This window comes from Eumetopias jubatus, unplaced genomic scaffold (genome assembly GCF_037043125.1).
Source record: "Eumetopias jubatus isolate StellerSeaLion01/CBP00866 unplaced genomic scaffold, mEumJub1_p1.0 scaffold_89, whole genome shotgun sequence".
NCBI classification, from domain to species: Eukaryota; Metazoa; Chordata; class Mammalia; order Carnivora; family Otariidae; genus Eumetopias; species Eumetopias jubatus.
The window spans coordinates 740,646-760,607 of NW_028274895.1; the positions used below are offsets into that span (position 1 = coordinate 740,646).

At 41.8% G+C, this 19,962-nt stretch overlaps 1 protein-coding gene across 1 annotated transcript in view; it reads left to right on the forward strand.

Annotated features, from left to right (window-relative positions):
- Positions 1-18,923, forward strand: part of LOC148161700 (putative phospholipid-transporting ATPase IIB) — a 93,264-nt gene extending 74,341 nt beyond the window's left edge. The window contains exons 7-8 of the mRNA XM_088020627.1: positions 10,909-11,058; positions 18,741-18,923. Coding sequence (XP_087876753.1) covers positions 10,909-10,945 — 37 coding nt within the window. The 3' untranslated portion in view covers positions 10,946-11,058; positions 18,741-18,923. The remainder of the gene's footprint in view (positions 1-10,908; positions 11,059-18,740) is intronic.
- The last annotated feature ends 1,039 nt before the right edge of the window (positions 18,924-19,962 follow it).

Sequence of the window (19,962 nt, forward strand, 5' to 3'; positions counted from 1 at the left end):
CCACTGGGGGAGCACCCAGGAACTCCCCTGGTTTTGCTACTTCTGTGAGTCTAAAAACAACTTCAAAGTTAGGAGTTACAAAAAAGCGGGGCGCCTGGGTGGCTCAGTCATTGAGCGTCTGCCTTCGGCTCAGGTCATGGTCCTAGGGTCCTGGGATCGAGCCCCGCATCGGGCTCCCTGCTCCACGGGGAGCCTGCTTCTCCCTCTCCCACTCCCCCTGCTTGTGTTCCCTCTCTCACTGTGTCTCTCTCTGTCAAATAAATAAATAAAATCTTTAAAAAGAAAACGTTACAAAAAAGCAAAACACTGTCATCACCATCCACGAGAGTTGGTATATACTTGGAGGTGGAGGTCTCAGGCTCTGGAGTCTGGGGGCTGTGAGTTTGCATTCTTGGGTTGAGGACACCTCACTCCTGCTGTGGCCTCAATTGGTCTCTTCTGTTCCTTCTCAGGGTAAAGTGGTCTTTACTGCACCAGTAGCTGGATTCACTCTTCAGGCCTTTGTCCTTCTGGCTCTTCTTGTTTCAGTTTGTGTTGTCTTTTCATATGATAACGAACAGCTCTTTCATATTTGCAAATATATTTATCTCATTTGCCTTTTCATTAGACTGTGGTACTTTTTCATGAAAGATCTATAGATGCGGTTTGTAAATTAAGTTAAAGGGGGACTTTGTGTGTCAAACAGGTGCAAAGAAGATGAGAAGAGCGATCTGTTGGGTGTGGCTCGAACAAGAAGCCCAGTGCCCTCTGGGTCTTCTCCCCGTCTGCTGACTCTGCCTTCTTCCGCTTAAGTGTCTTCTGTGCCCCATCTTCCTCACCTGCCTGCACAGATGGTGTTAGCGGTCTCAGGCTCATGTTCTGCTCCCGTAATTACACACTTTATTGAAACTGATTCAGGAAAACTGAGAGTGCACTGGTGCTCCCAGAACCCAGAACCCAGCACTGCCTCACTGTGCGTAGCCTGGATATTCAAGGCCCAGTGCCCCGGTCCGACCTCAGAGCAGGGGTGTGCCTCTGCTGCTGCAGCCTTGCAGCCCAGCAAGGGCGTGACTCGTCCCCGCTCTATTTGCAGGGCTCCATCGTGGGGGCACTGGGGGGCGTTTCCTCCCAGTCCTATACTCTGCCCTGGTTTCACTGTGGTTACTGTCCCCTTCGGGTAGAGAGTTGAGCTGAGCTTTTCCAACCTTGAAAAGCATCTGATTTTCTGCCTTCAACCTTTTTTCTTTTTTTTTTTTTTTATAGATTTTATTTATTTGGTTGTCAGAGAGAGACTGCGTGCACAAACAGGGGAGGGGGCAGGCAGGGCAGGCAGAGGGAGAAGCAGGCTCCCTGCCGAGCAGGGAGCCCCATGTGGGGCTCGATCCCAGGACCCTGGGATCATGACCTGAGCTGAAGGCAGACACTTAACTGACTGAGCCACCCAGGCATCCCTGCCTTCCACCTGTTCATCTGGTCTTTTTTAGCCTGGTTATAGCTTTCTTATGAATATTTTGACACAACCGCTACATGCTTAATTTGGGGTCTTATACACCTTTGCCATTCCTTTATTCTTAGACTACCAGAGACATTTCATTTTAAGGTGTACCAAATTGCATTTAATTAGTACTCTTATTTATGAACTACAGGAAGTGCTGGCCCTTTAATAGGAATATTTATCTCTTTCACGTATTGACACAAAATATTTGGCCTCACTCCTGCATAAATATCTTTATGCTGTTGCTGTATGGTGTGTTTTACCTGTCAGTACACACACACACACACACACACACCCTCTCGACTCCAGCTGGCGCATAGTGTATGCAGTAGTTCACGTGGCCCCCCCACGTAAACACTGAAACAACTCTGAATGGTGGGGAAGGCCTAAATTACCTGTTGCCATTCACCCTGATAATCTGAGCCTATGATTAATATTTGATTGTGGGGGATGTTGAGGAGCTGGGGCTGACATCACTCTGAACAGAAGGCGAAAAGGTGAGTCTCCCTGAAGACCGTCCTTACTGTGCCCCCGTCTCCCTAAGTGTGGCACGGAGCAAGGGTGTGTTCTCGGAGCCCTCTGGGGGGCCCCAGGTCCTGGCACACTCCCGGGCATCCCGCTGCCTCGTGTGCAGCTTCTGACTCTCCTTGTGGCTCTGGCATTTTTTGCTTCAGTTGATCTGGAACCTCGAAGCTCCGTTTATTTCTCCTATTTCATTTCCAATCTCTCATCTTCCCACACCCATTCAAAAACTTAATAATGTGATGTAGAATTTGCATATGCCAATTTAAACTACTTTCATACCTTACCAGATTTTTTGTTTCTTAGGGCCGAAGGCTGTACATTCTTTGTGTCTGTGTGTGTAGTTGATGCGGTTCAGGTGGACTCTCGGTGGATTTAGGTGTGTACCCACCTTTGTTCCACTTACGTGCCATCGGTACCTTCCAAGCTCAGGAGGTTTGCTGACGACCCGCCTTCCCCTAGTGGTGCGCAACATGCTGCCCGCCCGGGTCCGTTCCATTTTAGCTCAGGGCTCATCTTTTCTATAAAACCTTCTCCCGACTGTTGAGACAGTGATATTCTGCTCCAGTAACATAATTCCGTAACCTGCTTTTATGCATGAGTGCCGATACCGACAGTGACCTTCCCTGTAGATGGCATTTTAGAGGTACTATGACAGGCTCAGAAAGATCAAGTGTGTCATTTGTCCAAGATCACAGAACTGGTAAATTTGGAAATTAAAAAATCAGTACAAGTCATACCTAGCCTTAATCCTGTAAAATTCAGTTAGCCATGCCTCTTCCTGATGGAGCATAGAAAGAGGGTTCGGAGAATTGGGGAGGTTGAGTGGGCCAGAGTTGATTATTGAGATAAGGGAAATGAAAGGGAAAAGGAGCCTGGAGTCCTTCGGCAGTTCTGGCTCAGGTGACAGGTGGTCCCAAGGAGTGTTTCCTCCTCCTTGAGAAAGAGTAGATTTCTCTGTTTTGTTTTGTCTGGCACCGGAAGACGAGGAAGGGGGAATGTTACCCTCCATTGTATATATCCATGTAGAGGAGATCTGTGATGAGTCTGAGGTAGGATCGTCTGCAGGCAACAGAATACACTGGTCTCAAGCCCAGGGCAGAGGTCCAGATTCCTAGAAGAGACTTGAATGTTCCCCTCCACGTGCCCAGCGTTGGGAGAGTGCAGCCAGTGAGGATCTTGGTGCCATCCCTTGCCATCCACGGTGTGTCAGGAAGAGGTGGATGGGGCGCCTGGATGGCTTCCTCAGTGGGCATCCGAATCTTTGTCTCAGCTCGGGTCTTGATCTTGGGGTCATGGATTTAGACCCCACATTGGGCTCCACACCCCCAAAAAGAGGTTAAAGATGTCCCAAAATGAAAAATTTGGGGGGAGATTCAGATAAAACGGTATCTGTGCCATTTCCCACAGATGACAATTTACAGGAAAAAGCTTTGATTACTTTTGATAGAACTTCTCATTAAAATGACTTTTCTTTTGCTCAGATTAAGATCTACACATACGCCTCAGTCAGGCAGGAGTGTGTGAGGCCTTTTGGGCGGCTGCGTTCCCTGGGGAGCGCTGCAGGCGCAGGGCCTGGCTCAGCCGGGAGCCCGAGTGCCGCCAAGCGCCACTGCACCGTCGTATCACAGGACAATCTGAATGCAGCAGGCAGCGGGTGGGCTGAGTGGGGTCCTGGCCCCACCGTGGCACTGAGGGAAATAGGCCTCCTGTTGCTCCAGGGCTCGGGTTCCCTCCTCCGACATTTCCCGGCGGTGAGGTGAGGCCAGGTGGGACTGTTTGGTCAGGAAGGAGCCCCCAGGAGGCGCCTGCTCCCCGGTCAGCCTTGTGCTCGGCTGCGGCGCCCCTTCTTGACACTCCTGACGCTGCGCAGAGTCCAGGGGCTCCGTTTCGGTGTGTGTGACAGCGAGGGCCACCGTGGCCTTCTTGTTCACGTGACTGTCTAAAATGGCAGACAGCTTTTCCACTTCATTTGAAATGGATCTCTTGATCACAAAATCACAGTTGGTCAGTTAGCAATAAAATGAGCTTAAAGTAACTGGTATCCATTACCTTATGATCTATCTCTGTAATTCTCAAAATGGTAGGCTTAATGTTTTCTTGTTCATAGGTCATGTTACTGTAAAGTACTTTACTAGACGAGCGGAGGTCTAAATTTTAAAATTCTATAAATTAGCACATTACTAAGTATAGTGATGATAATTATAATTACTCTGTCAACTTAGTGTTTGAGGTTTGAGCTTCTAGAGATTTTTAACATTAAAAAGCAAACTATACGAACATTTGACCAAAATATACAATGCGTGTAAACTCAACCTTCTGCTTCCTGTGTGGTATTTCAGTCTTAGTTGAAGATACATTTTCTATGATAGTTTTCACTTGTAAAGTGAACTTGTGTTTTATTTTTCCTTGAAGATTATCCGCATTCTCTGTTCACGGGCCTTGAGGGTGTGTGCCGTCAGCCGAAAATAGTCCACTGACGTTTATTTGTGACTCAGTATTTCGTGAAATAACAGATTCTTACGGCTATGTGACAATAGCAGTGGTTTTATTAAGCCCTAACCGTTCATGATTTGAAGAGAGCACCGCAGATGAACCCAGAAGGTGCTCCTTGGGTTTCCACTCCGCCCCAAGCCCAGCAGCACCCTGTGAACTCTTGAAAACTTCCTGCCTGCCTGTGGAAGTCTGTGTACTTGTCAATTAAAACTCTTCTTTCTGACCCGCCGAGTTCTTAGGATTTTTAAGATGTGAGCTTTATGGACAAATAGCTCATTATGATTATTTTAATTTTCTTTAACTTACCTACAGACTGGACTCTCTCCACTGACTCTGAGTCCTCCACGTTGCTTCTCAAGGGTGCGTTTCTTAGTAGGTAGATCTGTATGAATTGCCGTGTTGGTCATAATGAGTGACTGTCAGCAGCTTCCCTGCATCGTGTAGGTATATCACATACCACGTCTGCTATTTTCTTGACAAAATCAAATCAGGCACAGATTTTTTTCTAGAATTGGAAGCATATCTGAATGGTCTTGAGTCTGAATGTGAACGAGAGCAAAGCTGGTTGTGTGTGAAGTTGGGAGCAGAGTGAGCAAGTCAGTAAGCCCCGCAGGGAGCTGAGTGCCGCTGGGGTCACAGAGGAGCCCTTCATCCGTTGCCCTGACTGTGAAACCCACATTCTGCACCATGGTCTGGCCCCTGCCGCGTCTGATCCCACCTCCTGCCACTCTCCCCCGCTGTGCTTCTGCTCAGGCCACACCACCGCCCCAGTCCTCAGGGACCCTGCTCAGGAGCCTGGTATTCTGAGGGGCCTGGATATTTTACTTTTGCTCTTATAGTTTGGTTAAATAAGGAAATCTAGGGTAAAACTATCCTTCAGAATTATTGTCATTGTTCCATTGTCTTCCAGCTTCTAATGCTGCTTCTGAGAAGTCTAAAGTTCTTCTTCTTGTCCCCTTGAGTGTGAACTGCTTTCCATCCTGTGAAATGTGTGGGATCTTTGTTCCCAATGTTCTTGCAGTGAGTCCCTTTCCACGTACTATGTGGGGCACTAATGAGCCCTTCCAATCTCCAAATTCACATCCTTCGGATCTAGGAATCTCTCCTCTCTCCATCTGGAATTCCTATTATTTGGATGTTAGATATCCTGAATTGGTTCTCTAATATTCTAAACTCTTCTCCTATTTTTGTCATTTTGACCTATCTTCTAAAAAAGTTCTCTATCTTCCAGTCTTTTAGATAAGTCATTATTTCTAATTATCAAGAGTCACTTTCTGTTCACTAGATACTCCATTTTTATGAAATCCTGGCCTTTGTCATGACTGCACTCCTGGTCTCTCTCAGGATATTAACAACAGGTTTATTTTTAAATATTTTCTCTGTGTATATTGTCTCCCCCGGTGGTCTTACTTGTTTTGACCTCTCCTTTCATGTGGCTCAGAAGTCTGATGAACCGTAGCTGCCTGCTTATATTTAAGAATAAAGCACTGGGACATCAGTTGATTAGGGCTTCCAACTTTTGGTTTCAGCTCAGGTCATGATCTTAGGGTTGTGACATCAAGCCCCACATGGGGCTCCATACTCAGCGTGAAGTCTGTTTGTCCCTCTGCTCCTCCCCCCGCTCGCATAGGCTCTTCTGTCTCTCCCAAATAAATAAAATTCTTGGGGGGAAAAAAAAGAACAAAGCATTAAACATGCTCATGTGAAACCCAAGAGTGTGTAGGTGGTGGCTGACAACTTCTTACTGGGTAACCCAGTCAGGCCTTTCATGGAGGACACCCTACTGCTGGCTTCTGTGGGGCTTTCCTCCTGGGTTAGACAGACTCCCCAGATAAGACTCTTCTGATCTCCTTGGGGTATTGAAGCTTGGCTGTCCAAGTGAAGGGAGATGGGAGCCTGTGAGCCCACACCCCATCCTCTACTTCACCAGGCCACAGACTCTGTTTCACTCTCTGGAGAACCACCCTCACTCTTCTCTTGGGCTAGGAAAGAGCCTGGTGCCTTGGATGGAGGGAAAAAGTGTAGAGAACAAAATGCTTCACCAACAGGATCTTCAACGAGCCCTCCTTACCTTAAACTTACTCCACTTCATCTCTACCTCCTTATCTGGTGGTGCCACCTCTTGAGACTTTGGGAGATTCCAGGATATAAATCAAGCACAGATGGCTTAGGATTTAGCTTCCTTGGGTCTGCTAAACTGGTTACTTCTAAGGTTTTCTCAGGTCTACTAAATTCCAAAATTTTACTGGGGTTTTCTCAAGTTCTCATTCTCTGAACCTCATTGTTCTCATATGTGAATGAGCTGTATTTATTAGGATGTTTTCCACTCAATCAAAAACCTCAATTCAAAGTAGCTTTTAAAAAAAGAAAATAATTTCATGAAATTAGAAGTTTAGACACAGAGTGGGCTTCAAAGTGGGTTTTTTCCCACAGCACAACAGTGACATCCAGGGACTGAGTGCTGCCATCCACAAGTTGGCTTGATATGAAGACTGGTGGCTCTTTCTTCTTTAATGTAATTTCATAATTTCTGTTTATTTTGCTCTTTCTTTTCTTCTTTTCCCAGCTAGTAGAATTTCCGTTTATTCTTTTTCCCTATGTTAATTTGGCACTTCAGTGGTTACTTTCTCACTGTTAACAAAAGTAGACTTGTACTTTTTTTAAATATAACATAGTTATAACCCTAGTGATGCCTTACTGAATAACCTTCCTGCACCAAGGTGAAGCTTTCATGATACTTTTATCTATTCTTTCATTGCTTCCCACCCATTCCTCCTAAACCCTGGATTTTGCTGGGATTGCTTTAAAAATATTTAGTATAGGCGCACCTGGGTGGCTCAGTCATTAAAGCATCTGCCTTCAGCTCAGGTCATGATCCCAGGGTCCTGGGATCGAGCCCCACATCAGGCTCCTTGCTCAGCAGGAAGTCTGCTTCTCCCTCTTCCACTCCCCCTGCTTGTGTTCCCTCTCTTGTTGTATCTCTGTCAAATAAATAAATAAAATCTTTAGAAAAAAAAAAATTTAGTATACCGGGGCACCTGAGTTGACTCAGTTGGTTAAGTGTCCAACTCTTGATTTCGGCTCAGGTCATGATCTAGGATCGTGAGACCAATCCCTGGGACAGGCTCCACGCTGAGCATGGAGCCTGCTTAAGACTCTTCCTTCCCTCTGCCCCTCCCCTAACCCCCTCAAATTAATTAATTAATTAATTAAATATTTCGTATAAGATTATTATTAAATTTTTCTTTCAATATAAAAGTTGCCATATCCTTAATGCCTAGAATAGTACCTAGCACAAATTAGATACTCAATATACAGATAAGAAATGAAGGAATAAATGAATGTCTTTTTTGGCCCTAATATACATACGACATATTTATAAATATATGAGTTTTTCATTGCAATCTTTCCCCCCCACACCTTTAAAACTAATGATATTATTCAATAATCCTTAGCAGGTTACAAACGGGAAGTTTAATGTTGATTTCTCTCTCCTTTATAAGTGATTTTTCTATGTGAAAGCTTGTAAGGTGTTTTATTATCACTATTCTTGGAATTCAACAATGTTACACAATAAATCTAGATCTTTTAAATGTCCCGTTTAATAATCTTGTCTAGGACTCTGTGGTCTTTTAATCTGCACTAAAATTTTTCTTCAGTTCATTGACATTTTCTTCTATTATCTATTTACTTATTTTTTTTCTACTTGTTCTTTTTCCTCCTTCTAGATGCTTACTATTTAGATTAAGCAGCTTAGCTCTAGTCTGTGTCTGCCATTTCATTGGTGTTTCCTTCTCTTTGTACTTTTGGCTTGTGACATGAAATAGTTCTCCCACTTGATTCTACCAGATAATTAGTTCAGTTTTCAGAAAGACTACACTCATTCCCTATTGCTGCTGTGACAAAGTACCATAAACTTAGTGGCTTAAACACTAATTTATTATCTTACAGTTCTAGAGGTCAGAAGCCTGAAATCTGGGTGTCAGCAGGACTGTGTTCCTTCTGGAGATTCTAGGGGAGAATCTGTTTCTTTGTCTTTTCCAACTTCTAGAGGCACCTGCACTCCTTGGCTCATGGTTCCCTCTTCAGGTCACTAGACACCTTTACTTCCACTGTCACATCTCCTTCTCTAACCCTCACTTATGACAATGCTGTGAGGGCACTGGGCCCACCAGATCATCTGGGATAATCTTGAGACCCCACCTAATTACCTTACAAAGTCCTTTTTGCCATGTAGGGGACATGTTTATGGGATCAGGGTGGTTAGGACTTGGATACTTTTGCAGGGTCACTATTCTGCCTACCATAAGGTCTATTTCATCTTTTGTCTACTGAATTTTTAACTTTTTTCACATTCCAGGTGGTCTTTTTTCTTCTCTAATTATAGCTCCTTAAAAGTCTCTATTACTGGGGCGCCTGGGTGGCTCAGGTATTAAGCGTCTGCCTTCAGCTCAGGTCACGGTCCCAGGGTCCTGGGATCGAGCCCCGCGTCGGGCTCCCTGCTCAGCGGGAAGCCTGCTTCTCCCTCTCCCACTCCCCCTGCTTGTGTTCCCTCTCTCGCTGTGTCTCTCTCTGTCAAATAAATAAATGAAATCTTTAAAAAAAAAAAAAGCCCATATTACTTTTGGGGACTAAGTACAAATTCTTATTTGTCTCTCCATTAACTTTTAACTTCAGTGGGAATCATTGTTGTAGATACTCATCTTAACCTTCATCACTCAGCCTTAAGCAAGTGATCATTTTTCTTTATGCACTGCTACTGTTCCCTTCACACTTAATCAAGTCAGACAGTCCTTCAAACAATGACAAACCACTTTGAGGGCCCAGCAATTTCTGTTTTGGGGGCCTGGGGATGAACTGGCCAGAAACAACGATGCAGGAAGAAGAAGCGTTGGTGCTCTGGGGTTTCTCTCTGCAGCTGTACTCCTTTCTCAGAGGGAGAAAGAAAACAGAGGATTCACACCCAAAGTGCAAGATGGCAAAGGTGCTAATGCACTAGGGGAATTCAGAGGCTCTTTTTCTAAGCCCTCCTGGAGAATCACTAAACTCTAGTCTTGCCCTGGGTTCCTAGGAAAGGTAAGTACTGTGCCCTCTGCATCGCCTTCCTCACTTGTGTCCATCACTGAAGAGAGAGAAATTCAATACCTTCTCTTTTGGAGAGCCTGAGGTCTTGAATGCACTAAACTGTTCTACAGTATTTCCAGAGCTCCTGAGTTTAATCATTTTACTAGTCAATATATAACTGACATTTATAGGAGAACAGGGTTAAAGACACAGATATTCAGGTTATAGGAGAACAGGGTTAAAGACAGAGATATTCAGGAAGTGTGGCCCAAAACTACTAAACTTTGACTATGAATGTAGTTTATAGAGTTTCTGGTAGCCAAAGCCAAAGGGAGACAATTAAATTATGGAATCAATAATTATCTCCATATAAGAAGGAGACTTACAGTAAGATGGCATGGTATTATAAGGTTTTCAAGTGTCTTTGCATCAAAGCTTAGACTACATAACAGTCTTAGAGATATCTTTTGCTTTTTACCCCATTTCTTCATAAATTATATGGTGTGTATCTGTAGTTAATGCTCATTTAACTTCTCTATCTGATTAATTACAAATACAATTCCAAACTATACTTCATTCCCTGTATTTATAAAGAAGCATTATTCCAGTAACCAGTTCAGTGCTAAAGAAAAATAATCTGATGAATATTCAGAATTTTAAAATGGAATAGGTATCAGAAGAAACAGTATTCCTGCTGCCAATTTTAAGTTACGTGAAAAGAAAGAAATGCCTACTTTGTGGGTGTGGTATCTGCAAAGCTCAATACAAATATCTAGACCAATCACTATATTTTTCAAAGGAAAAATAACTAAAGTAGTATCTGAAATGCTGTGTTTTTTTCAGGCGACACAACGCTAGGCACACAACAGTTAATAAATACTGACTTGCATACAAAAATTAAGAATACATTCTCATTATCTTCAAACAAAGCATGCTTTGATTCACCTGGAATAACACAATTTTCAAAGACATTACCATCCTTTACTATATATGTATCATTACCTTAGTGAGAAGAGCAAGCGTGTTTAGGCAGAGTCTTCCAGTGCAAATGACCAAAAGGAATGATGGCTATTGTAAGGAATCAAGACACACTGCAAACACATTGGAATGTGACGGGAATTTAAGTTGCACTAAAAAAAAATCATCAAAATATCCTGAACAATTGTATTATCCTTACTTTATTTCAAAATGAATCTAACATGCTCCATGTCAGCATTGTCTAGTCAATAAGTCAAATCGGTAGACAAAACCTGTCTGGACTAGTCATGAAAAATAAAAAGGGATTCTCCAAGAAAACCACAAAGCAGCTCATTTAAGGTCAATTTAACGGTATTATTCTGTTTTTCTTCCAGCCTCGACATAAGATGTCACTACCTCAAAGGAAATTAGAAGAGTATCTATTTGCATTCCCCTAGGTGATTGGCAGTTCAACACCAATTAGTTCAAAATTACACTGTTACTAGCGTGCAATAAAAACAACACCTTTCATCTTCCTTACACAGGTAAGAATACCTTCAGAGCCAATAACTTTGATCAAGTAAGTATTTTTGATCCTGTCCCACCCGTCTCTTTGGATTCAGGAAAACTAATAGCTGAAGGCAACTCTTCCCGGCTTTTTCTTAAGCTGAAAAACTAGTGTGGTATTAAAAATATTTTGCGTCCAAGATAACAAAATTTCCCAAAGCCCAGCATTTCTTCAATAACTAAGCCTTAATGCATAAAAAAGCTTTAACTGATACTCATATGTTAAAGGGCAGATACTATTTAAAATATGTAATGCATTTTTAAAATAAATATAAATCTCTAAATTGGTATGTAAACAACTCATATAATGTGAAGCAACGAATCTCCCTAGACAATTTAGTGTCCTAAACTAAGTCTCATAATGAATACTATTTAGAAGTAGACATCTCTAGTATAAACAGATTAGTTTTTCATTTTTTTAAATTTAGCATATAACCAAAGAAAGTTGATTAGAAAATCTGTTGCCTAAGTAACTCTTTAAAATTTTGATTGTACTTAATACATTAAATTGACCAATGTGATCTCTATCAACAGATTGTGAGGTCCCTCAAGTACTTTTTAATTATTTCTAATCACTTAGACAGATAATTTTGTTGTCTAAAGCCCAAGACTCCTAAAACTTCATAGAGTGAACAGTCTCCATCCTCTAAGCAAACAGCAATTACTGTTCAGCACAGAGCCACTGCCAATGAGGCAGGCCCCAGAAAGTTTTTGAAAACTGAAGCCCGGACATTCAAATCTCTAAAGCATCTATCTCAGCATCAGCAAACTCTGTTATTATCTATAAAAGAGATTGACAATTCATACACTCAAACACTCTATTTCTATTTCATTTGCAATGCTAATATTTGTTAAAATATTAGTTTCTATTTACTCGTGACATATCCACAAAAATATGGCTAAGTACAGAAATCAAGTACTATAAGACATTTCATATCCAACACAATTTGAAGAATCAAATATACTTTCATTATAAACGACCACAGTAAGACATTAAACAATCAGTTTTAAGAACATTATAAAAAGCTACGTACCAGGGCACCTGGGTGGCTCAGTCAGTTAAGCCTCTGGCTTCGGCTCAGGTCGGGATCTGGGGGTCGTGGAATTAAGCCCTGCATCAGGCTCTGCAGGGAGATGGCTTGTCCCTCTGCCCCTCACTCCACTCGTGCTCTCTTTCTTTCACTCTCTCAAATAAATAGATAAAATCTTTTTTAAAAAAAATCAAGCAATCAAAGTAATTGTTTGGCTTTTTTTTTTAAACCTTAGATATAAGTTATTGGTAGATCTTAAACTAGATAAGATATTAAGATAGTGAATACTATCATCCAAATAGGTTGTGGCTGAACAAGTAGCTCGTGTATATTAAATTTTTTCTTCTGCTAACAAATTTCGATCATTTATGTACAGCAATCTTTCTCTAAATTTCAGAGACTATATGATACTTGACTCTTAAGTTATTCTATAGGTTGTTACTCCAAACTATTGCTCATCTACTGATAATATATCTTATCTTACATCTCTTCAGTCACCTCATTTCATCTTGCAACAGATCATTTGTTTGGGCCACAATTTATAGTCAAGAAAGTGGTTATATGGCCCAAGAAGCCGAATAAATTGTTAACAAGGCATCTCTCATTGTTTCAGACATTTGGACCCAAATGTTGGTAATCATGTTAGAAAGAAACCATTTAATTAACTTCAACAGTAGAGTTAATATTCTTTCCTGTTAGCTCAGGAAGTCAAGATATTACTAGACACTTTCTTCTATCACAGTATTGCCAAAAGGAGGGGGTCACTGAGTATCAACAATTTTTGATATGTATGTTGTTGATGAGAGCTGGTATTTGATCACCTTCAGCCAGTCCAAGCCCATCACTGCTCAAAGTGGCCCAGGGTCTGATACATTTGAGATATTCTCAATTTCAGTGCTATAACCAACAGTAAATCGTATTCCTAGAATAACCATTGCTAGACTATAGAAGAATAGCTAAAGAAAGTCAAGAGGAAGGTATGTAGAGAACACAAGATGTGATACAAGCTCCCTTACATTATGGGTGTTACCTTAATTCAGATAAGGAATGACCAAGTCAGCAAACTGTACTGACAGTAATGATAAAAAATGCCTCTGACAGGATGTAACTACTCTAAACCAAGCATAAATACCACCATAAACCTTGACATCATCATAAAACTGCCTGGCAAACTCAATGTAGTGATAAATAAGCAAGATTCTAAGACTGATGGTGACCAATTGCTTCTGACAGGTAACTACGTTCCACGAGAAGATTGAATGAGTTAATTTTTATCAATCTTCTATTTTTCAGAATACAAAGGTACTGCAACTTGACACTCCACAAACATGAAACAAGTACATTTTCTGTGCTCTTAAGAATAAAGAATACAAGCTTCAATGAAAAAGGACTTTTTAAAAAAAGATCTAAATCAAGCAGGAAAGTAATTGCTACCAAAAGTGATATACTAACTTTTTATCATGAAGATGAAACTAGTACCTAACAAAGTTGAATTGAATCATTAAGTTCAAAGTTTACAATATTTTTAAATAAATTACATTAAAAGAACTGTCAAGGTTTTGAACTTAAACAATAAAAAATAATTCCTATTCATTATGGTACTTCTAAAGTTACCCAGTACACCCATAGGCTATATACACACGAAAGCTAATTATTTCAATTAATGCTGTTGCATTACTTAAACATTTAAACATGCTAATGATATATGCATCCTCTTAATCCTGGGTAGGAATTACAAAAGATTTTCTACCACAATTAATGTAATGGGACTTTCTGTTGGGCTACTCTTCTGGGGTCTTGGAGTAGATAGAAATGGATCTTGATTGCTTGTATTTCATGGCTTCACACTAGGGGAAATCACCTTATGTCTGCTTCTTTACTAACACCCCAGGGCATAAGGTCCTCCAGCCCCACAATCTTGGCTTGTCTTCAGAGGTCTCTACTGTGGGCCTTCCTAAATAGTGTCTCCACGTAATTCTTTTATCCTATCACCAAATTTTATTTCTTCTGCCTTCTTCACTTCCTTCTGGATAAAATGACAACTCTCCATCATGCATGTTTTTCATCTCTTCATTTACTCATGCAACAAATATTTACCATCAACCCACTACGTGACTGGGGATATCATGGGCTCAGGAGTATGGAAAGGAAGAAAACAAACAAAAATCCCTGCCCCTGTGCAGTTCCTGTTCTACTATGAAGAAACTGGCCATATATTTAAAAAGTGGAGAAAGTGGAAAGTGTTACAGGAAAACATAAGGCAGGAAAGAGGGAAAGAAGTGCCAGGGCAGAGGTGGAGCTTGGCAATATTAGTCATACCCACAAGGCTCCAGTGTGGGAAAGCCTACCGAGAAGGGGATCTTTAGGTAAAGCCCTGAAAGACAGGAGGCAAAAGGGAAACGCAATGCCCTGGAACAGGAGGCAGTGGGCCAGGGAAGAACAGCAAGGAGACTGCAGGAAAGGAAGTCAGAGAGTACGTGGGGGGCAGAAAGGGAAGCACTGCAAAAACTGGTTTTTATTCAGATTGAAAAAGGAAGCCACTGGAGAACACTCAGCAAGTAAGTGAGAAGATCCAGCTTACATCTCAAACACTTTGACTTATAAGGCCAAAGACAGATGCATGGAGGCTAATTAGGAAACAATCTAACCAAGAGGGGACTGTCGCTCAAACCAAGGTGGTGACACACAGATACTTTGAAGCTAGAGCCAACAGCTTTGCTAAAAGGAATCCATACGGGAATTAAGAGAAAGACTCCAAGGAATTGGCCTGAGCTCCTAAAAGAATGGATTTGCCACCTATAGAGACAGGTTGGCTATAAGAGAAGCAGAAACGGGAAATGAGATCTTTAGCTGATTTTGGACATATCAAAGATATGTTTGAGATGCCTATCAGGCATCCAAGTGGAAACGTCAGTGGACAGATGGAGAGGTCAGAAGGGAGATCAGTAGCATATAGATGGTATTTAAAGCCATGAGACCAGATAACCAAAGGAGTGCAGGTAAACAAAGGGAAGAGTTTAAGGACTGAGGCATGAGGTTTTCCAGTGTGAAAAAGCTATGGACACAGAGAAAAACCAGCAGTTTTTTGAGAAGCAGTAGCTCCTTAAGTAAAAGAACAAGGAGAGTGTAGTGAACTGAAAACCAAGTGGAATGAGGAGTGTGGCTGAGGACTCCGAAGTCACTAGCCAACTTGACAACAGCATGTCAAGTACAGCAGTGGAGGCGAGAGTGGCTCCAAAACCAAATACGGAGCACAGAAATGAAACCGATGCATGTACAACCCCACGAGTTCTGCTATGAAGACAAGCAAAGCAATGAGATGGTGAGCCAGAAGGGATAGGAAGTCAACACAGATTGATTTCATTTCCTTCTTTCTTTTTTCTTTTCCTTCCTTCCATTTGTTCATTCTATTGAGAAAAATTATAGCATATCTCTGTGCTGAAGGAAATGATCCAGCTGGAGAAAGACTGGTTATGTCAGAGAGACAGGAGAATGGTCATAGATGTGTCCCTGAATCAGGGAGAAGGGACTGAATCCAGTGCCTGAGGGGAGGGCTGAGCTTCAGTCCGGTCATAGCATCAGTAGAAAAGGCAGCCTGTGGGGGGGGGGGGGTGCAGATAGATGAGTCAATACGAAGGAAAAAGCTTGTCAACATTTCAGCATGCTTGCTTCTATTTTCTCAAGAAAAGAGGAAGCAAGGTCATTGGCTGAGAGTGATGGTGAAGAAGTCCTGAGGAAAGAGAAGGCATAAAATGACTCCAGGAGAACATAAAGTACGCTTAATATACTGGTCACACATTTAAGGAAAGGCCAGGCAGGCAGTTGAACAGGCGTGCGTGCCGAGAACGTGAAGAGCTGGCTGTGACCAAGGCTAGGGTTTGGCCAAGCAGAGAGAGGGAAAGGGAACTGAGAAAGCAGGGCACTGAGTAAAACGATGGCCCAGGAATTGAAACTGTGTGAGACAGCAAGGGTCTGAAGGAGGTGCGGGAGAAAACGCAGTAAAAAGTTACTGAGATGCACAGACGGCATGAAGAACCACGGGGCATGGCACACTTCAGGCAGCAAGCTGGAGGGCAGGGTGACTCATGGTGAGACCGCACAAGAGCTTGTCCTGCTAGTGACAGGCCTGCGCTGTGGCCCCAGGCAGCCAGCGGCCGAGGAAGACCACCGAGAGAGGTGTAGGGTTGGCCAGGCAGGCCGGAAGGGTCATCCACACAGACGCCGAAGTCCCCAGTTGCGACAGGCGTAGTGGCAGAAAGACTGATCAAAAAAAAAAAAAAAGAAAGAATGATCATGAACCTTAAGGATGGAAGAGGAAGGATGGAAGAGGAACTGTCTGGAAGGAGAGGAATGAAAGGAAAAGAAGAAGTAATCAGGCCACGATCTAATGAGATGAGATTCAAAGCGTGTGAAAGCAGAAGAGGACGGGAGGACGCCTGCCCAGACCCCCGCAGGAGCAGAGTAAGGGGCGTGGGAAAGAACACAGCTATCACCTGAGAGGGACTGAGAAGCAGTATGTGCTGGGGGAGCCAAATTTCTTCTAGCAAGAGGGAGAAGACGGAGGATTTCGGTGGCTCTGCTGCTGTGTCCCAGCAGCTCTTAGATCCACAGGGTTCCACATGGTATAAGCAGAGTTTCAGGAGCTCAGGGACAGCGGGAAATCAGGTCAGAAATGCGACGTAGAGAGATGTGAGGGACAATCTGAGATGCAAGGGTCCTGGATATTCTGGGCTCCTTATGCTGACTACAGAAAGGGGGAGGGAAGAATGCAAGCAGTACTCCCCCTGGCCTCAAGGCAGACACCAAAGTAAGGCCGTGTGCTGCGGCCGAGAAGAGCAGGAGCCTCGTGGGACAGTGCTGAGTCCTGGGACATCTCACTCCTGCATGTGATGTGCACACTAGGGAGGGCTGTCTGCAGCAGACGGCTGGAAATCCGGGGCTCCCCCTGCTCCAGGAATACATATGACTCCCACCATCTATTTCTTTTGTTTTCAAGTATTCCAGTTCTGGATAAAATCTTATAGATCCTTACCCTTGTTTTTCTCTTCTTCAGCCAACTCATCTATGATCTTGAGACTCAGAATTTAAATTCATCTGCTCAAGGTCTGCTGCTTAGAAGAAGATGAGCAGTAAACAGAAAAGGGAGGACAAAAAGTCAAGCAGACCACTAGCAGGATGGCTTCTTTAGAACACTGATTTACATTATAATAGTGTACAGGTTAGCTTTATTTTATTAACGTATATTATATTTTATAACATTAAATTTATTTTAATAACATATTAACATGTTTTGTTTTGTAACATTAACTTTATAACTTTATAATTTTATACCTTTATTTTATAACATATTAACATTCTGAAGTAATACTAATATTCATAAGAACAAAACTAGCACCAACAAGTGATAAACACGAACAATGGAGAAGTCACAGGCAAGTATTCTATCAAAAAGTATACTGATATTTTAAAAACTATGCATGGAAATTCAACTCCAATAATATAAGAACTACCACAACAAGTTACATATCTTCCAGAAAAAAAAAGTGTTATTTTTTTTCAATGACTGTGAAGCTGAGCTCAGAGCAAACCACGCTGATGTCCCAAAGATTCCTGTGATGTGCCTCACACATCCCCGCACAGACCAAGAAAGCACACTCAATGGCCACTAGCAAAACACCACCATGAATTCTGGAGTAAATCGCTGCTGTAAAAAATTTTTAATTTTCTATTATTATTATTCCTATATTCTTTTCAAGAATATAGGAATATAGGATGCCTGGGTGGCTCAGTCAGTTAAGCGTCTGCCTTTGGCTCAGGTCATGACCCCAGGGTCCTGGGATCAAGTCCCATTCCGGGCTCCCTGCTCAGCAGGGAGTCGGCTTCTCCCTCTCTCTTTGCCCCTCCCCCTCCCCCTGCTTCTGCACAAGTGCTCTAATAAATAATAAAACCTTTAAGAAAAAATAGCCCAGGGTGCCTGGGTGGCTCAGTGGGTTAGGCGACTGCCTTCGGCTCGGGTCATGATCCTGGAGTCCCGGGATCGAGTCCCACATCAGGCTCCCTGCTCAGCAGGGAGTCTGCTTCTCCCTCTGACCCTCCCCCCTCTCATGCTCTCTCTCTCTCTCAAATAAATAAATAGAATCTTTAAAAAAAAAAAAGAAAAAGAAAAAATAGCCCAGAATAACAAATATTTTAAATTCACTTTTTTTATTTTATTATGTTATGTTAATCACCATACATTATATCATTAATTTTTGATGTAGTGTTCCATGATTCATTGTTTGCATATAACACCCAGTGCTCTGTTCAGTACGTGCCCTCCTTAATACCCATCACCAGGCTAACCCATCCCCCTACTCCCTCCCCTCTAGAACCCTCAGTTTGTTTCTCAGAGTCCATAGTCTCTCATGGTTTGTCTCCCCCTTCAATTTCCTCCCCTTCATTTTTCCCTTCTTACTATCTTTTTTTAACATATAATGTATTATTTAAATTCACTTTTAAAAAAATAATTTAAAATGCAAAATAACTGTTACAACAAAATGCACTTGACATAATACTAGATTAAATCAAACCCATGGGGATGATTTCCACTACTTACATTCTATGATCTATACTTTTTTTTTTTTAAGTAGACTCCATGCCCAGTGTGGACCCCAACATGGGGCTTGAACTCATGACCCTGCGATCAAGACATGAGCTGAGATCAAGAGCGGGACGCTTTGCTATAGAACCATTTGTGTTACAAGCCTGTTGTTTTCCACCTGAAACAGTCCACAGTGCTAACAAGCAGCAAATAACAAAACTACAGCAACTATCCCAACATATCATTAAAGAGCATGAATAGAAAGACTTTAAAAACCTACCAACAGAGCACTTAGAAGTGGTGCATGGCTTACCAAAATGGCAGAAAATAAAATTATACTTAGCATTAGCTATCATAACATGCTTAATCCTCTCCAAATTATATTTCTGTGGTAGTCAGGGTATTTTGTTTATTTGGGTTGGGCTTCATTTTGTAATATATCTAGCCTTCTGGCAACTACTTCTTTTGCAATTTCTTTAGATATAATGATTCACTTTTGAATTTGAGGAGCCAAAGGATTAGAAAGATTCTGGAGGGACTTTTTCTTAAAGCAAAAAGTGGGAAAAGGTTGTATTTTTGGTTTAGTTTTGTTTTAACTCAACTTCTTTAATTCATGGGGCACTATATATATATACATATATATATATATATATATATATATATTTTTTTTTTAATTAAGTAGACTCCACATCCCACGTGGAGCACGATGTGGGGCCCAAACCCACAAACCTAAAATCAAGACCTGAGCTGAGATCAAAAGTCGAACGTTTAACCAACTGAGCTACCCAGGGGCCTCCATGGGGTGCTATCTTTTACCCTTCCTAGTTCTCAGCCTCCTGATCTGTAAGACAGAAAGACCATATATTTCAGGCTGAAACATAACTGCATACTGCAGGCAGCATGACAATTCAGGCATATTTATCACTTATTAGCATGATTACCTAAGTAAGACAAATTTATTATAATATTTACTACTTTAACGAAATTTTATAAAGCTGACGGTATTGAGTGTAAAGTTATAATTCTGAAACAAAATAGGCTTAAATATTAAAATAGCTTTAATAACGTTAGAAGAATAAAAGATACACGTAGTTCCAGTCTAAAAGTTATTGGTACCAAAGGATACAATATTATTGCCAAGAATTCTCTAAAATAGATAAAATTTGATTTAAGAATAAAGGTCTAAATGTTAGCAACACTTTTGAGTTGATGATTTAAATTTATTATTTGTGGGGCACCTGGGTGGCTCAGTCGGTTAAGCGTCTGCCTTC